The sequence below is a fragment of the Macaca fascicularis genome, chromosome 9 (assembly GCF_037993035.2).
Source record: "Macaca fascicularis isolate 582-1 chromosome 9, T2T-MFA8v1.1".
NCBI classification, from domain to species: domain Eukaryota; kingdom Metazoa; phylum Chordata; class Mammalia; order Primates; family Cercopithecidae; genus Macaca; species Macaca fascicularis.
Genome location: NC_088383.1, coordinates 121,563,968 through 121,582,863, shown reverse-complemented (window position 1 = coordinate 121,582,863; position 18,896 = coordinate 121,563,968). Strand labels below are relative to the sequence as shown.

At 34.0% G+C, this 18,896-nt stretch overlaps 1 protein-coding gene across 27 annotated transcripts in view; it reads right to left on the bottom strand.

Annotated features, from left to right (window-relative positions):
- VTI1A (vesicle transport through interaction with t-SNAREs 1A) overlaps positions 1 to 18,896 on the bottom strand; it is a 367,718-nt gene that overhangs the window by 275,565 nt on the left and 73,257 nt on the right. For 14 of the 27 annotated variants that reach the window (XR_012418209.1, XM_065520180.2, XM_005566429.5 and 11 more), the window contains 2 exons: positions 12,241 to 12,318; positions 1,102 to 1,186 (listed from right to left, as the gene is read on the bottom strand). Coding sequence is in view for 25 of the 27 variants with exons in the window: in XM_065520180.2 (XP_065376252.1) it covers positions 1,102 to 1,186; positions 12,241 to 12,318 (163 nt within the window). In the remaining 2 variants the exon portion in view is untranslated. Of the gene's footprint in view, positions 1 to 1,101; positions 1,187 to 5,880; positions 5,902 to 12,240; positions 12,319 to 18,896 lie in introns of all 27 variants that reach the window. The other 13 variants (XR_010577658.2, XM_005566431.5, XM_005566428.5 and 10 more) reach the window with 1 other exon arrangement.

The window sequence follows — 18,896 nt, the reverse complement described above, 5'->3', positions numbered from 1 at the left end:
TATTAATATAATGCAAAAGTTGTTTGTATTATTCCTATTTGGTTGCCTAGAATTCATCATATTAACCAACCAATATAGGGCAGCCATGAACACAGGACAAGAAAAACACTGTCCATTCATAAAAGAAATTATTTGGAATCATTTTCATCATACTTGCTCTTACAAAATAAACATTTCTGTGACTCTAAATTTTTAAAAATTGATAAAAATATTGTGGATTACATATTTTTGTGGTTTACACATTGGGTAAGAGCTATCCAAAATATACAAAATAGATTATTTACAATCTATGCTTGACAAAACAAAATAAAAAGGGTAGAGTAATAATAAGAAACTGATGACTAATAAGGTATTAATGGATATTTATTTACTCTGGAGACAAATAGTCATTGCATGAAACATTTATAATAAAAAAGCATGTTCATTTTAAGTAGACTAATTTTAGAAGTCGTACTAAGATTATGTTTTCTGAAATTAATAACTGAGGTTAATTCAAACCAAAAGTTTGAAGAGCATTAACTAATGCTAATAAGATTATCATGAACATGAGCCTTACTCCTTGCTATGACTTTTTCATAATTTTTGTATCTGATTATAGGCTCTATTCATGATTTATTTTTAAAACAGGATTATTAGGAATCATTTCCAACACCAGGACAAATGTGCAAAGTAAAGTAGGTATTGTTATTTCTTTGTCCCTAGTTCACATGATTTAGATTGATTAAAATGTTAATTTTTACATATGTGAATAAAACGTAAAGGAGCAAACAACTGGAGACTGCACCATGTGCTAGCAATCATTGCGGGTGGGTAAACTGACAACATGTAACTGCATATTAAGACAAATGTAGAATTTAGACAAAGTATTCCATCTCTTTTCAGATGTATACTTTTAAACCTCAGGAACTGTTTTCAGTAGATGTCATGCCTTTTAACTTGAAAAAAGATAAGCGCAAATAAGCTCCCAATTGTCTCCCCAATATGTAAACCACATCTCGGGCTGCTGTCTCTGCTACTCCTTTGAAGTTTCCCTGAAATGTCATGTGTTGTGAAGACTGCTGTGCATAAGCAAGACAATTTGCTCACTCTCAGAATTCTTACCGGTTTCCACTGCTATTTGGTATCCAGCCTCTAGTCTCCGAGATGACCTTTCCAGCCTCTCTGTGTTATCGAGCAGATGTGCCCTCTGAAAAAGAAAAAGGGGGGAAAAATCAGACGGCCGTCTACAATGTTCTTTTTTTGCCTTAAAAAAAAAAAATGCCTTCGTATGCCCTAACATGGGGCGGGGGGCTCATAACCCATTACAGTTAATTTTTAGCGAATTTTCCATTATAGGAACCACTACCATAGACAGATTTCCAACACTCGCGTATGGACCATCCACTTTTTTGTTTTTAAAAGGAGACTCACGTTGTATATGGCCACAACGAATCTTACTCCAAAATACTGAGAAAAGTACGCAGACCATACCCAACTGGATCTTTTCTGTTTCAGCAGAGACAGATATATGAGATACTTGCATAGATCTATGTGCCCTATTTGTATTTATTTTTTATAAAATGCAATCATTTCAAAAATCCATTTGCTCCTTTGATTCTTGCATATAGAAATTTTAAAACAGGAACTTTATTTGTAAGAAAATGATCCACAATTTTGGATGTGCAACAAGATGCTATATAGAACAACATATGCTACTAAGCCAGAATACTAAACAGCACTTCTAGTTTTCAGACAACTGGAGGCAACACTAAGAAACAAGAGACACATGTTTCTCCATTTACATAGATGGACAAAATTGTGGATTTGTTCCTAAATACATGGCGCTATGTAGATTGAAGTTGATATTTTAACACACAGTGCTTTAGACTGTGAACTAAATTTAGAGTCATTATATATACCTCTTTTATATTTATCTGATGGGGAAATTAGAGGATTTTCTTCAAATCCTCAGCTTCCAAACTTTCTTTACTCCATTGAGATGCTTGTTGTTAATTTTTTTTTATATAACCATAATGATCATACATTAGATCTATTCAGGTTGCCAGATTTATAAGCTAATCATGGCTATGAATGGATAAAAACTGATGCATGTGTGTATGTGTGTGTGTGTATATATGTCTAGACACTTAGAAATATACAAATGTATGTATCTGTGTGTGTATGCGTGTGTGTACATGCATACATGTATCTGCATATATTAATATCTTCCCTTCTTAAATCAGTTTTGGTATTTGGCCAAAAAGAAAGAAAAAACACAACCACAACTCCTACAACTTTGTGTTGTTGACAGATGTCATTTAAAATTGGAGAAATGCTTTCTAATAATAATAAAAAAGGAGGTGCCACACATATTATCTGAGTGGCTGTCGAGCGAAACGATCTACCTTGCTCTAATGAGCCCCCATGGATCTTGGAGATGCAAGCTGTATTGACATGCACACTTAAGCTAATACACCTAGACCAGTGCCTCCAAGCTCTAGCAGCCAGGGATGCTGACAGAATATCTCGCTTCCATCTTCAAAGAAAGGAAGTGATTAGTATGTTATCATTACCATTCAAAACGTGATTTCCTTATTCCCTCCCGGCATAGGTGACACATCTGAGATGCGGCCAGACGTTGGAGGCAGCTAAAGCCACATCAAAGCTTTCCTTGAAATTTTTTTGGGGGGAAGGGTGGGGGGGGGGGGTGAGAATCATTAAAACAATGCATTTAGAACAGAGAGATAGGACCTGATGTGAAGGTCAGGAAGCTGCAACAACAGTCTATAATAATTAATAGAGTCGTCCAATGTACAGCAGAGAAATTAAGAGAAAAATTGTCCCCTCCCTCTGCAAAAAAAAAAAAAAAAAAAAAAAAAAAAAATCTAAATAAATAAAACAGAGAAAGGAAGGAAAGCTTCTTATATCATTAAAAAGCAAAATCACTGAAGGCTGTAATTAAGAAAAAGAAGAGAAAGGAGAGCTCTATGTGTCTGGCATTGATGACTGTTTTTAAATAAAATTAAACACTTTACTAAGGCTTGTCAAAAATAGCTTTCTTATCCCTAAGTTTCCTTATGTGCAGGTTCTGGGAGTAAGGATTGCTCTTCCCTTCCCTGAAAATTGTTTTCTACCTTAACAAAGGACTTAACTTCAAACTGGCGATTCTCTAAAATGATATCAGATCTGTGAAATCAAAAGTAAATCTGAATTTTAATCCAGAATAAGACAACAAAGATTTTTGCTTCATTTTCATATTGGATGAAATCCCAAAATTAAAAAAAAACATTTAGTTATTAGAGATTAAAAGAAAGAAAAAAAACAAAGATCGATACTGGAAATGGACTTCCACTTTTATAATAATATTTAATGTAGGAAATAAAGCATTTAAATGTAAAATAACTGGGGGGATTTCATGGTTATAACAGCAAAATTTCTGAAAGACCTTTAAATATATATATATATTACTAAATAATAGAAGTAACTCTTCTTCAGGACAGTTCACTTTTATCAGAGTAAATCTGCACACAAGAGGACTATCAGTTTACCACCAGCTTTACAGCAGGATTTCACTTTGTGTTTTGGAACCTCTTCACTTAACTCAAACTAAAATCAAGTTCTTGAAACAGCTGCGCTATTTACATTGTTCCCTTAGTTGTACATTGCCCTGGTCTCTGTAAATGAAAGGAAATACACTACAGTAGCAGCTGATGCTTTCAACTTGCCCCCACACTCCATCCCAAACTCATTCTCTCACCCTCTTCTCAGCCCTTTTCAAAGCAGGTAAGTGAAGCTGTGCAGGAGCTTCAGACAGAGCTCAACTTGTGTGAGGAGCTGCGCAATGTGGAGAGCTGGAGACGCAGGATCCAAACGGAGCTCGGCACAGCCAACGCCAGATCAGCTCCCTCTGCACTACAACCCTGCCTCCAAGCATGCCCCCTCTCCAAAACTGAGCCCAAAAAGAGCATCACAAGGAAGGGAAGGGGCATATTTTTGTTTCCAAGCGAAACAAAACACATTTTGGAGCATCTTGTCTTCTTAGCACAGTTGCAAGTTAAGAAACATGGGGGTAACATTCACTCTATGATTACTATTAGAATCCCGACTGAGAAATAATAACTTCTCAGCAAGCCATATACCAATGCAGCATCATCACTGTAATCTAGTCTATAAATATCAATGCTAGATCCATATCAAAGACTGTTAAAAGAATATTTCAGAGTATATTATTCTATTAGTTGATTAATTCTTCCAATTATAATGAAATTACAGGTTACAGTTTCGGAAACATGAATTCCAGAACCATAACTGATGAAACTGCTACTACAGGCACAAGAAAAGAATTAAGCCATCAAACAAAAATAAAAAATACTTTAAAAGAAATGCAGATGTGATGTTTTAAGTTTTTGGAATTAAGATTTCTAATTTGACACAATTAGGCTTAACAAAAATAAATCTTCTGTCAAAAATGTTGATTGTAATAAGCCACAATTTAATATATAAATAACATTAACTGCTTAAATTCAGGGGCAAGGGCTTCACGTAATTTCTTCATATACAGGTTTTCAAGTTAATTGTTAGTTCCGTTAACACTGGAAAATTCAGATTCTTCACCTAAACATGAACATAAGCAAATACAACAAGCAGATACTCTATCTTGCAGAAAAATAATATTTACGTTATCCCTCACCTCAAGAATAATCTTACACATCAAAACTGCAACTGATTATATTCATTTAGTAAATATACAACTGCTCTCCTGTAGGGAAGATAACACAAAAAGGTTGTAGGGTGAGGGTTTTTGTATATTTCTCCCCTTCATTTTATATATCATGATTACTTTTTCTGAGGCAGGATGTCAGTAATGCATCTTAAATTCAAAGAGTTGTTGAAAACCACTATCTAGAAGCTTCTAAATTAACATCTGCATCACATAATGACATACCAATAAAAAAAATTCGAGAAAATTCTCAATCAATGCAGTCAAACTAAACTCAAAAGTAATTCATACTACTCTATACTATAAGCAATTAGACAATTTTTAAATTGCAATATAGGCCATTATGTCTTGATAGAAAAATAAAACCCAACCTTACTAAATAAAAAATATGACTACCTCTAAAAAAGAGTGCCAAAGCATATTTTATATGTTTGACTTAATTTTTTAAAAATAGAATTATTCAGCATCCCTCATTAACACAAGGATACAATTATAAACATTGTGGTAAATATTTGCTGAGCCATACAAAAAAAGTCTGGCGTTGCATTATGAAACAGTCCAGCAAACTCAGAAAAATGAGAATTCACTTGGGTGCTGTATGCTACAAAAAGGAAAGTGTTTAACAATGACGAAAACTTTGGCCATTCTTAGGTATCTATGTATACAGAGTAGCAGGGCATTTATAACATATGTGTGTTTCCCCAAAAGGATAATAGATCCATAGTGTCTTATGTTAAACCTAATAATTTTGGGTGGGGGAAAGGAGTTTATTTAAGAACAGTTTACAGTAAAGTAAATCAGAATGTTAGAAAAAAAAATCATACTAGCTTCTTTGAGAAACTACATAAATAAACTTGAAGTTAGAGCCTACAATAAAACTACACTCAGGTAGAGTTTTAAGATATTCCTTTATTATTCCTCCTTATTTTCGGCCATTAAAGTATTAACTTTGTCCCAGTTCCAACAAAGAACAATGATCCCTGAGATAAGCATGATTAGGATATAGTTGTGTTTTAAAAGATTGTGAGCAGAAAAGATTACTGAACAATATAAACGATACTTTTTGCTCTGTGTAGATTTATCTGGAAAAACAAATCCAAAGATCCACTTCAGATTTAAGAACTCAATTTTATAGGGAAAAGCAGAATTAAATAAAAAAAAAGAAGCTAGGAAGTACTCACCTCTTCACGTAATTTTATCAACTGCAACATGAATGCACAAAAAAAAAGATAAAAAGGAAAGAAATGGCAGGAAAGAAAGATCAGTTGTGTGACAGGATACAGAATTAACATTGACAATTTATCTGTTTACATGTTTAGCATTTAAAAATCACAGACAAACACATTAAAAGAACCTAAACATAGACTACATGCAGAGTTTTTTGAACGAATAAAGATCACTTTCTCACACTGTCACATTAAACAAAGAGAATAGTGTGAAATCCTCTTTTAAAGTACATCTAAGACACCATCATGAAATAAAGGGGAACGACTTCATAGAAGTCTATATTATAAAGAAAGAAAACAAGTTTACTGTTCCTCTCTTCTAAGAATGTACCATTGAAGAGGTTTTGTATATACAAGTTTTCAGGATGTTTCTCTATTTGGAATCTTGACAACTGATTTCTGATTTTACCTACAAATGAAAATGATTAATAGCTCATGCTTTGGTTCCAAAAACTATTTAAAACAACAAACTATTATGTTAGTTAATGTTATACTTGTACCCACTCTAGTAATAAGACTGCATTTGGAGGTAATGTTATTTTAATAGAAAATAAAGTATGCCAGGATAGAGAATACTTATTTAGAACATAGTATCAAAAATTCATTATCATATGAACTTTCGTGTATATGAGTCAATTTCTAGGTTTTTGTTTTGCTTAAGAGGCTACTGCAATCATGTGACATGTTTTCATTTTAATTTTTGAATGATTTCTTCATTTTTCAATTTTCTTCATATTGTAAACTAGCAATGAGCTCTTAATTCATTTATATTGCAGTTTGTTTTCACTAAAGTCAAACAAAAAAATCACTCCTTACTTGTTGGTCAATTCTCCTATGATAACATTTTAATTCTCTTATTTAGAACATTTTTCTATTTGCCTTAAATATATAGATAAAACAAGCTGCTTAACTCTTTAGGAACTAAAATAATTATATAACCATATATCTGGCTCATTGTGTGTGTGTGTATGTGTGTATGTGCATGTGTATTTGATACTATTCTCAACTACAAATATCACTGTATAAGTGAGATGACGACCACAGTTTCTGCAATGACTAGAAACTGAAACCTATGTTGTTAACAGACTAAACCACATTCCAGGTCTGAAATTTGCATCCTCAGCAATTCAGGTCTACAACTGATAATTTTTAAACATCCAAATATCTGTAACATCTGTTATAACACTTGACATATGCAGGCCAATAAATTAAACTATTGCTTTGGGAGAAATGTGCCTGAATTGCTCACTATAAGTCTCTCTAAAAGTATCATGTTTACTGTAGCCCGGATATCTCAACGCTTAATGCTGTTTTTGTCCCGAATTCAAGGAAGGCAGTATGCATTCCAGCTTATTCTGTTATTTCATTTGTTATACGAAAAGTATTTTGAGTACCAAAGAATAAGATTTTAAAAACTGTTAAGAATCCTTTATAAAAAAGGTACATAAGTTAACATGTAATGTCTCACGGTACACTCAGTGAAAATGCAACTTTTATTATCATAGTTTCAAAATAGACAAGAAGTTGTCTTTATTTTTATTAACACATTCTCTCAGCAACCATCCAGTAACACACAAGTAAATCATCTTGTCATTTCACGTGAAAAGTTCTAATTCTTCCCCAAAAGAAGCAAAATTTTAAACGAAAATACCTGGCCTATCATATATCGGAATCTTTCTCTTTGCCATCCCAACATCATGGGAGAAAAAGGCAAACATTAATTCTCAGAAAGAGACGATCTGGGAATTGATCGGCCAGCTATCTTTTCTTTCTGGGGGCACTATTCTTCGGCTGACTATGATACTTAAAGGGCCAAAGTTTAAAACTACTCTTCAGCAATAGAGACCATTTGGGGCATGCCACCCTGCCATAATCAATGAGTGTTTAAAAATGCTACCCATTTGTTTTTTCAATAGGTTCCAAACAAAAAACGTTCTATCTTGTTTGTGCTGCATGGCTGCATTCAAGCTCTACATCGGATTTGTAGCTAAGCTAGGTAATGGGAGGGTTTTTCATCTTTATCTTTTTTTTTTTTTTTTTGGTTAGGCTGAGAGTTATTCATTCAAGTAAACAAAAGATGGCCTATTTTTGAAAATTAACAATGCTAAAACTGGACTGTAAGTTGTGATTTCGTATTTTCTCGAGTTACTAGCTCCATCATAGGCAACGCGAGAGTGTGCAATGCCACCATGTTGAGCTATGATAATCAACATCTTTTTTGAAACAAAGATTTTTTTCCCCCCCAATGCAGAATTTGATACAAGAGGTAATCTGTTCCTTTGTGGGCTGAAAAAATCTGGTTTACGCTGGTTTGAACCAGTGGAATCTCTTGTGGTTAAGCCTTCTGCTGTGACTAAAATCAAAACGGCACTGCAGAGCATGTGAGGGTTCATGCGCGCGCGCCTCTGTGTGTGAGGTGCGTCACGTGACCCCCAGAACTACCGCATTTTTTTTAAAGCTGATAACGCCACTGCCGTCTCTGTCCGCATACAGATAACGAATAAATGCTGAACTCTATTAAACGCCCTTTACACATTATCGTGGGTCGAAGACACAATTTTCTGAACTTATGATGACAGTCTATTTATTTTGCTATAAACCCTCAGCACGTAACGAACAGATTTGTGCCTGGTAATGATCTGCTCTGCCGGGGCTATATGAAATGATACCGACCTTCTTTAGATCTTGGGGAATTAAATTGACCGACTTCACCCCCTGGTCTGTAGCTGAAGTTTGACACACTTTATGCACAGCAAGCCCAAATCAGAACTTAAAGAGAACCTCGTATTAAGAAATTAAGCAATCATTATCTGCTAAATATTGCTTTGCCACAAAACTTTCCACACATTTGGAAATAGTCTACTCTTTATATTTTGAATCTTCTATTTAGGATTTATTCAAAGTCACTGATCAATATAATTCTGCATATAGAAACTGAGAGAGTATTAGGGTTCAAAACCAAAGCTTGGAACAGTTTATTTGCCCCATTATCATACATCACTATGAAAGGCTTTATGGTTTTATTCTACAACTTGTGTTTTTCCTTTTATGAGAATGGTTCTCATGAAATGCAATCAAGTTAGGAACTATTAATTTCCACTCTAAATACAACATCACTACATTCAAGAACTCAACTCTTCCAAAGAAATAAAATGTTGCCTCATGGAATGGTAAATATGGTATTTTCAAAGAATAGAATGATAATGCTTAAGACAATAGTCCTTGGAAAGCTGATAGCCCAACAGTACTGGAATGTACAAAGTAGGTAATTTTCTTGTCCCTTCTTTGTAAATCAAGCATGAGCTATATTTGATTGAATGAAATGAATATGAATCAGAAATGAATGTACACAAAGCATTTAATTTGGAAATTAAATGCAAGGTGTATTGTATGAGGGACATTAAAAATGCTTTTGAAAAATTCTTAATTTCTGAATTTTTAACATTTCTAATCATGGCAGAAATGTTTATGTACCTAAGAGTATATTAACATACTTTATAGTTAATTGGCAGACTATAATTATATGTATTAACAGGTAGGTTTCAGATGCCTAAAAAAACTGCATCAGAAATTACCAGAACGAGATATAATAGCTATTGTATTCATATTGTCAAATCTTCGCAAAGAAGCAACTATAAGGAGGCTGTGTATGTGACATTGAAAATACCTAGCCAGTATTTTACCTATACAATCATTGCTACTAATTCCTTATTTTCCTATTTTGATCTATATTTTTAAACTGACAGATCTATCCCAATTGCGGTTAAATGAATATTGCTATTTTAATCTCATTTTGTTTATCTCCAAGTTTTATCCATATATTGTTAGTATTCCATGGACAAGAAGTTCTGAAAATCAATTTATTAGCAAATAACTTAGAAGTAAACTTATTTGTAGGCAGAAGATCTTTTCTTATATAAATTATAAGTAACCCTACCTAGAAAAATCTCTTCCTAGCTACCGAGCTACAAAAATTAATATAGAGCCAAATTAAAATTTTTTCTTTCTTTACAGAAAGAGCTTCTGTCTTGATTCCATATTCTGAATGAATGCTGATATGGAATAAAAAAGTTATTCTCAAGTGACCATACCTAGTTAAGGATGTGTTTTAGTTTGAGGGATTTTAATTCCTATATTATGACAAAGAGCCTTAAAACAAAATGCAGTGACTTCATATGAAATGGAAACTTTGCTACATTTGGTAACAAAATATCCAAAAAGTTAAGTGTGGTCTCTTTGAACTTTTACACCTCATTCAAATTTTAGACGGAAAAGTTCACACAAGTAATAATCTAACAGTACATATTCTCCTGACTATAATTTATCATACTCTATTTATTGAAGTGACAGTTCCTTACATCTAAACTTCAGGTTCTCCAAGCACTTTCAGAATTTGTAAGCTTGATTTATACAAGTCCAGGGGAAATCTGTGCATAATCACTTTAAAGTGACAGGAATATAATTTGAAAAATTCAGAAAATATGAACTCAATCTATTTTTGTGGAACAGTTTTCTTTAGGCATAAAAATCATACTTATATGTATGCAAGGCAAATGTTTTAGACATATAAAATGTCCATTAAGAGAACTGAACATGTTTGAAAAAAAAAGGGATCCCTGTCATAGAACTACAACATCCATTACAATAGAGGCGTCTGAGTAAGACAGGCACACCCCCTTCCTTTCTATTTCCTCTGCATTAGGCAGTAGTTTCAAATAAGGGAAAGATCTATAGCTGTTTAAAGAACTGACATGGGAACTACGCATTCACTTTTTTGCAAAAAAGTTAATGCTTTTTTTTTTTTGCAGTAGATAGGAAATAAAACTATGATTCATTCATTCAAGAGGTATGAGCAATCTAAATCTCACTTTAAAAACAGAAGAAAATATTTCTCTCATCCTCACATTATTTAATCTATTATGAGTAAAACCCCTTTATCACATCACCCTTTTATGTTTGATGTGCTGTTTTTTTTTCCTTTAGCTATTCTCACATTTCAATCAGGGAAACTGAAATCCCAAGTCAAATCTGAACGTGTTCACATGTCTGAACTCAAGCTGATAACATCCAAATAGTGGAGGAGGTGAGATCTTTCCAAAAACAAACATCATCAGCTCAGTCATTCTTCTCTCTTTTTTGGGGGTGGGTGAGTAGAGTCCTTAATCACACAAACAGCATCCCTGTTACGGATTATAATATAATAGATAGCAATATACTATTAGCATATATAGACCCACAATATCATCTATTTGAGATGGTAAATACAATTATGCAATTTTCATAATATGTATCAATATATAATGTTTCACTATTGTATTGAAATTTTGGTTTACTCAGTGACTGATTTATGTTCATTTTCATTTAGGCAGAGTAGAGACTTTTATAATACTTGCCAAAGTGGCATTAGTAACCATGTTCAGGTCTTGCTTCTGAAGATCCCTATCATGTATTTTCTTTAAAAGTGTCAAAGAAAATCAGTCATTAGGGTTCTTTTGAGACATTTTTAAAGTCATCTCTACACTGAGGTTCTTAAAACTTTTTTAAACTTGTATACAGTATATGCATGAATTAATGGAGTCTGCAGTATTAATTCAAAGAAAGAGGCGGGACGTTAATTAGACTCATGACACTACGGTATGATCCAATGAGAACCGACAGCCAAGGTATAAAGCCCTTTTAAGAAGAAATTGTATCTTATTTTTTTGCCCACGCAGATCTTAAACTGCAAAAAGACTTATCCTATTATTATTATTATGATGATGATGATGATGATGACTATTATTTGACAGAAGCAGGTCCTCTATATTGGTATCCAAGTTCCACACTGTTGCTTCCAATTTGCATTTTGGTGAATGTATTTTTAAGAAGCCACACAATAGGAGACTGGGCTACCCTGTTGAATTTTGAAAGCTTACTTTCATTTGTTTTGCTGCAAGTGTTGATTTAATTATACTGCATTATTATCAAAGCTGTATTATGTACTTTTTTATTCCTTTTACATGTGTTTGAGGTGAAGACCTTGGCTTTGTCTGCAAACGGTGTGTTTCAAGTTATTCCTTAAGTACTAAATAATAAAGAAAAGAGAAGAAAAGATTTTTTTAAAAGATAGCAGACAGCGATCACAAGGTAAAGGGTTAAATGTAAGATCTCCAAGAAACATTTTGAAGTTGATTAAGACTCCAGCTTTGCATTAAACAGTATCGCTTCCACATGAGTTGCTGCTAATACCGTTAAGGAGCAGCTTGAGAGCCCAGTGCGCCAGTGACCTCCTTCACCCTCCAGCCACCCACCGGGCCTTCCTGATTAGCATTCTACCTGGTTCTCGGAGGAATTCCCATCATCCCCCAGGAGCTCATTCCGTACTTCGTCACTGTAGGCGATCCGTGACCTTTTCTATAAAACAAAACAAAAAGGGAGAGAGTGAGAGGAACGTTAGAAAGTAAAGGCTTCCAAGCTTTATTGGTATCAAGGCTGATCTCAAACCTCGAGAGCCCCCTAATGGAAACCTACTGGCTACAATCTGCACACCAAAGTTGTGTAAAGTTCCTGAACTTGAGAAGTTTCATGTAAATTAGAAGTTTTTAAGATGTCAATAATGAAAGGAAACTCTGCGTTGTGTAAGTATTCTATTAATATTCATAAACGGATCCGAACTTGTATATTATTCCATACATTGCCATTCAAATAAGACACTAAACTGAAAGAAATACAGCTATATAACTGTATGTCTGTAAAACTCACTAGATTGTACTTAAGGCAGGAGTATATGGTGTTTTTTTTTTAATATTGTGGCAGGAAATGGACATTACAAAGCTTTCAATTTAGGACTTTAAAAGTCTCTAATACTAGGGTAATAATTATATCTCCAACTATACTCTGCAATGCCTAGAATAGCATGTCTATATTTCTTTCATTATTGTGATGTTACTAACCAGAAAGAGAGGGAATTTAAAAGCCCCTCCTCTGTACAAACAATAATTTAAATGTCTCCCAGCTCTCTATAAATAATGGCCTAAGGAAAAGTAATGAAAGTGTGTGTGCGCATGTGTGCATGCATGCGTGCATGTGTGTCTGGTAAAAGAAACTAAATTTCCCAGTCACAGTAAATAAAGGCAAGTAGGCTATGAGTCAACTTTTCACAGTCCCAGTAAATAAAGACAAGTGGGCTATGAGTCAATGTTTCACACACTGAAAATGTGTTTTACAAGAAATACACCCTTCTCTATAAAGTCAGAGGGACATGTCTGCAAGCAATTCATGAATTATCTAAACGTATACACATTCGGAAAAGCCAAAAGACTGAACAGTCGTTGGAAAGCTAAAGTGTGGGCCTCAGATCCCACTTCAGCATCACTATTTCAGATTTGCAAGTTGCTTTGTTGTCTTTTCTGCTTCAGAATTCACTAAGAAAACCATTCCATTAAAAAATGGCAGCTGGAAAACAGTAATCTCTTCCTCACTTGCAATCTAGAGTTTGGGACTTAAAATTTCTTACTTGTTCAACTGTGATCTGAAAAAGTATTGTAGTTTAAAAGGACTATCAATTCCAGAGCAGATGTCAACAATATGATTTTTAAATTAGATTTTAAACTAGTGAATAAGCAACACTGCTTGACCACATAGAGATCATAATACCTTAAACATCAAACATATTACATTTGAATTTAAAAGAACCTTAGACAAGAACAACCAATACACTTTAAATCATTTTGAAGTTACAACTTTTCCCAGTTGGGGTTCCTTATCTTAACCACAAAACACAGAAAATTATTTCAGTAACGATGTTTATCAATTCTCCCAAGGATGGTGCATAAGAAAAAATTTAGTTCATTACATATATTTGAAGACAAGGCTTAAGTCTCTGGCAGAATCCAGTTGAAAAGGCTGAATGGAGTAGAAATAAAAATAAATAAATCTAGACATTCCTTTGCTTTTTAGGGAAAAAAATAAGTTTCATGGAATTCTAAAGGTAACTCTGGTTAAACTGACACTGGAACACTGGGGTCCTGACTCACAGCTCAGTGCTCATTCTACCACACAAAATTTCCTCTTCATTCTATTACCTTTTTAGGAAAAAGGCACAAGAATTGCAAAATGTTTTGATATTAAGGAGACGGTGGCACCCACTCCCTGCCCTGAGTCTCCACCCTAACCCCCATTTCCCCGCCACAAATGCCATATCTTATACCTTGGCTTCTGCAATAAGTCTATAAGTAGATAAATAAAACCAGCAATATTGCAGAGAGGAGGACAGAGTAAAGAACTCAAGTCCTCAGCATGAAGTCAGTAAAGATATCTATATCAGATCTCTCGACAATTCAGTAGTGACCCAACTCAGTCATTTGTGAACATGCCAGACTTTTCACCATCACAAACAGCATATATTAAGCCTGGTTCTCTTATTGTATTTAATGAAGCCATTATTAATTAGCTATTCCTATTGACTTCATACAGAATCACATTTAAAAATGCTAAATTATCAGGGCAGTCCACTTCATGGCCTTAATACGATATTTAGATCAAGCCAAAGCTTGCTTTTGCTCATTTGGAGTTCCTACTACAGTAGCTTCAAACTAGCTAAGCAAAAGTATTTTACAGCATTAAAGGAAATGGAAACCTTTAAACAGGCTGTGGTATCAGAGCTGCCTTTTTAATTATTCATTTCATCACTATGGGGGACAAAAACATTCCACAGTATGCAAGAGTATCATATGGAGATTGTTTTTGTTTTCTCCCTTTTTTCACCAAAATACCAACAAATTGGCATAGATTGTTCAATTACATTATATTCTTATTTTGATTTACTATACTTCAAAAGGAGAAAATTATAAATGTGTATCCCTAAATATCTAATCTTGGTTTGGTTAGAATCCACTGCTTTTAAAAACCAGCAATTAAGAGTGTACATGCTCAGCAACAGAGGAGAACTAAGGCTTTATCCACAGTTGAAGGGTGGTCCCTGTAAATGTCATTCTTTACCATTGGGATGGTAAAAACTGGTTGTTTGGATGGCTTTCTGGATATAATTAAGCAAATGATATGCTGAGTTTAACAAAGTGGTCTCTAACAGGACTGACTTTTCTTAAAGAATGAAAAGACAACTCATTTCAAATATCAGAAATAGTTCCTCACGAGCATGACACAACAACGCTGAAAACTGAACTCTTTATATGTGAGTTTCATTTTCCAAACAGAAAACAAATCAAGACTATTAAAAAAAAAACAACTAATTATATTTAGATGCCCAACATTGGTATTTTCTCATAATTTTTTACGACTTGAAAGTTTAAGTTAGCTGATTGTACCTAACCATAACTGAGTCTGCAAGATCATTATTAAACTAACTGAATACCAAAAAAGGGGAAAAATCCTTTGAATGACAAACTGCTTATTTTATGGGTAATTTTCCTCTAAGACATCAATAAATTATGTTACCTTTTAAGGAATTAAAAAAAATCTCATGCTACATTAATAAGTACCTACACAATAATTTAATTTCGAAGATTCAAAGTTAATAAAACTCAAGCATTTACTGTATCTTGATAAAGTTCACTAAAATATTTTTTCTTTATTATCAACGGTATAAAATTTGTACGTTAGCCAAATGCAAACATGAGAATTTGAGCTGGAAATGTCACACATTCAGCTACAGTTTGAAGGAGCCCAATTCATAATGCATTTTATAAATACTTAATGACTTCTATACATAAGCTAACCAGGCAAATCAAGAAATTGTCAACATTTTTAGTCTTAGTTGTCAGTTACCACTGTCTACTGGTGCTTTATATGGGGCTTCTGGAGAAGACAGAAGCTCTATGCAGTTTGTAATCTACTGCAATTTCTGGTCTGTACCATAAGAGTGGAAAAGCTTCAGCTGACAATACTTGCCACACACACACATACACACACAACATACACAGAGTTAAATACAAGAGTACTCCTCACTTTTAATTGTGTGTTTGTGTAAAGTTTACTTCTTGTAACTTATATACTTTGGTAGACTACATGGTTAGAAAGAAAATCTACAGACCATACATGAACTATAGAAAAAATATGACAAATAAACAACTGATCGTTACCTCTAAGAAGTTAGATGCACTAGTTTCAATGGCTATTTTAAACTGATAACACAAGTGAGTTATGAATGTGAGAATTTCGGATTCAAGGCGATTTTTGATTTTTACTTGGTATAAGAACAGGTCCTTTGCATACTGATTGGCTGATTTTCTTAAAGCCAAGTTCAAACAGATACACTTGCTCAGTTCTGTCTGGAAATTTGGCTTGAAACAATCTTTCTACTTGACCCAAGCCTTGACATTTCCCAACTGAACTGAATGTGTTCCTGGACAGGCACTGCGAAATTAGAAACAAAACGAATTAACTTAGCTTAAACTAATTAAAAACTGTGATCTGTGGTACCGCCTCCTGTATGATTCTACATGTGAAATAGAGTATACGTAACCAGAATGAGGATTCTACAGCCCAGAAATAGCAAAAGCATAACAATGAAGTTGGTTTATTACTAAAGCGTATATGAGAATTTAATTTCCATGGCGTGCACATGGCAAAGCAATTGCTTAAATTGCCTCACCTGGGAATTTAATACAATGTTATCATCAGACCAGCCACATTGTAAATAGATTTATAATGCTTTCCATGTGCTGTACTCTGTTGCATATGAATTAAGTAATGATCTGGTATTACAATAAAATCAGCTAGTTCCCACACCTGGCAGACAGGATATTTCACTAAATTAATACCCATACAGCTACATCACAAGGCATAGGAGAGGAAACCATCTCAAAGGCATTCGACTTGAGTTTTACATGGGATGCAAATACTTGATGGCTATGTAGAATGTCACCACATTGAATAGGGCTGCTGAAGACAATCTGTTTCTAACATCTGTATCACAGAATTAAGACGTTCTCATTCCCATTCGATTTTGGCCTAATTTTCTTCATTCAGCACTTTAATTACTAATCAGCAATCCACAACATTCACAAACACTAAGCAAGCCCTTTATTCTAATCTATGTGCTGCAGACAGCCAAATAATTGATACAGAGTGCAGTATGGTTTTGGTAAGTAATGAAAGAACAGCTTGTCCTACTTCCTAATCAAATGGGTCTATAGAAGAAATGGTTAATAGATTTCTCCATAGGTCTAAAACAAATTACCCAGTCTGGCCAGACTTTTCCATTGCTTCTACCATGTCTTTCAGTCTCCATATATTTAATAATGCCCAAGGTTACCAGGTGATACATCTATTAAAAATTGCTATGCTTTCATAGCCAAAGAATTTAACTGCTCCAAAGAATTTAACTGCTCCTGTTATAATTAACACTTTGGGATATCTACAGAAAACCATGAAATTATATTGATTAGTCAGTCATATAATTGCTGGCATTCATTTCTTACCTAATTTTATCTGGTTCTAATTAAATAATATCATACTTCTGTAATGCCCAGATGGCATTTTCCAAAATGCATCTATCTTTGGCACCAAGCGTTCCATTTTTAGCCTCACTTCTATTTCTCATGGGCAATTTCAGCTTTTCAGCCACACGCCACCCCTGCACCAGGACTCAAAAAGGCTCATCAATCCAGGACAGAAAGCTCACATAGTCCAGAAAAAAAATTAAATGGAATGTATGAATTTTTGTTTATCACGGTATTCTCCATGCTGTATTAATTTCTAGCAAAAAGCAATTTAAGGTTAAAACATGTATCATACTACATGGCTTAGGTAAAGGTAAAGAAAATTGTTAGATAAATGTTTGATCCCTGGAACATTGTTAGGATGGATGGAAAAGCACAGGGTACTAAATAAAAAGAACAGTGATAGCATTTCAGTATGTGATCTTGGTCGAATTAAGTTTTCTGAGCATCAGTTTCTTCATCTCTAAAATAATGGTATAGTATTTATTTCCTAGGGCTGTTGTGGAGATTTAAATGTTATAAACAAATGCAAACCTATCCTAACACTTTGTATATGATGACCTTCAGAGCATGTGCAACTAAATTTTAGTTGATAAATACTGGAAAGGATGCAATAAAGTAGGCATACATGGCTGAAAGTATAAATTATGCATCCTTCTTAAAAAATCATTTGCCAATACATACCAAAAATGGCTTTAAAAATCTGTATTATTTAGATCCTATAATTCCACCATTACTGTTTGCCCAATTCCTTATTTTATGGTGCTGCAATTTCTGGATGGCTTCCAATAGTAAAAAACTTTACTGCATTTCTTTAATGCTATCAGAGAAAGTAAGTTCCAATCTGTTTCTTCTATGTAGTCATTCCTCTAAACATGGCTTGCTCTTGCTCAAGGGACTGTTTAGAGTTAAAGGTCAAGCTCATTCGCTGGAAGGTGCACATGCCACATGTCACCAATACTGTAGCATTAAAAAGGGAAAGCACACTTTGTGTCTATCATAAGCTCATGGCCAATGGACCATATGCAAGCCACCAGAGAAAAAATACTAACACACCCTGCTGCAAGGCTACCAACAGAGCTGGAAAGTAGGTTACCATGAGACTGCTGAAATAATCCATTGTTCTTTAGCATGCAACACCAGAAAAAAAGTTAAAAATTAGTTTTAAAAATTTCTGTCTTTTTATCGTAATCACTCTCATTTATTATTTTTGCTTATACTTTCAAACACATTTTCCATGTTCAAAATGGAAATTTATGTTCTGGCTATAAACAATAAGATACATTATACCACATTTCCCCTTGTTTTTAAAATTTAGCTATAATATCATATGCGAATATTTATATGCATATCATGAGGTTTTATACACACACACACACACACACACACACATAGAGACTAACAAACCCATTTGCAATCCATATGGAATAATAACTATGTTTACAATGCTAGGACAGACTTTTATTTATATTAGGAACTCTGCCCATATTTCTGCTATATCATTTAATGATTTGCAAAACAGAGAGCCCA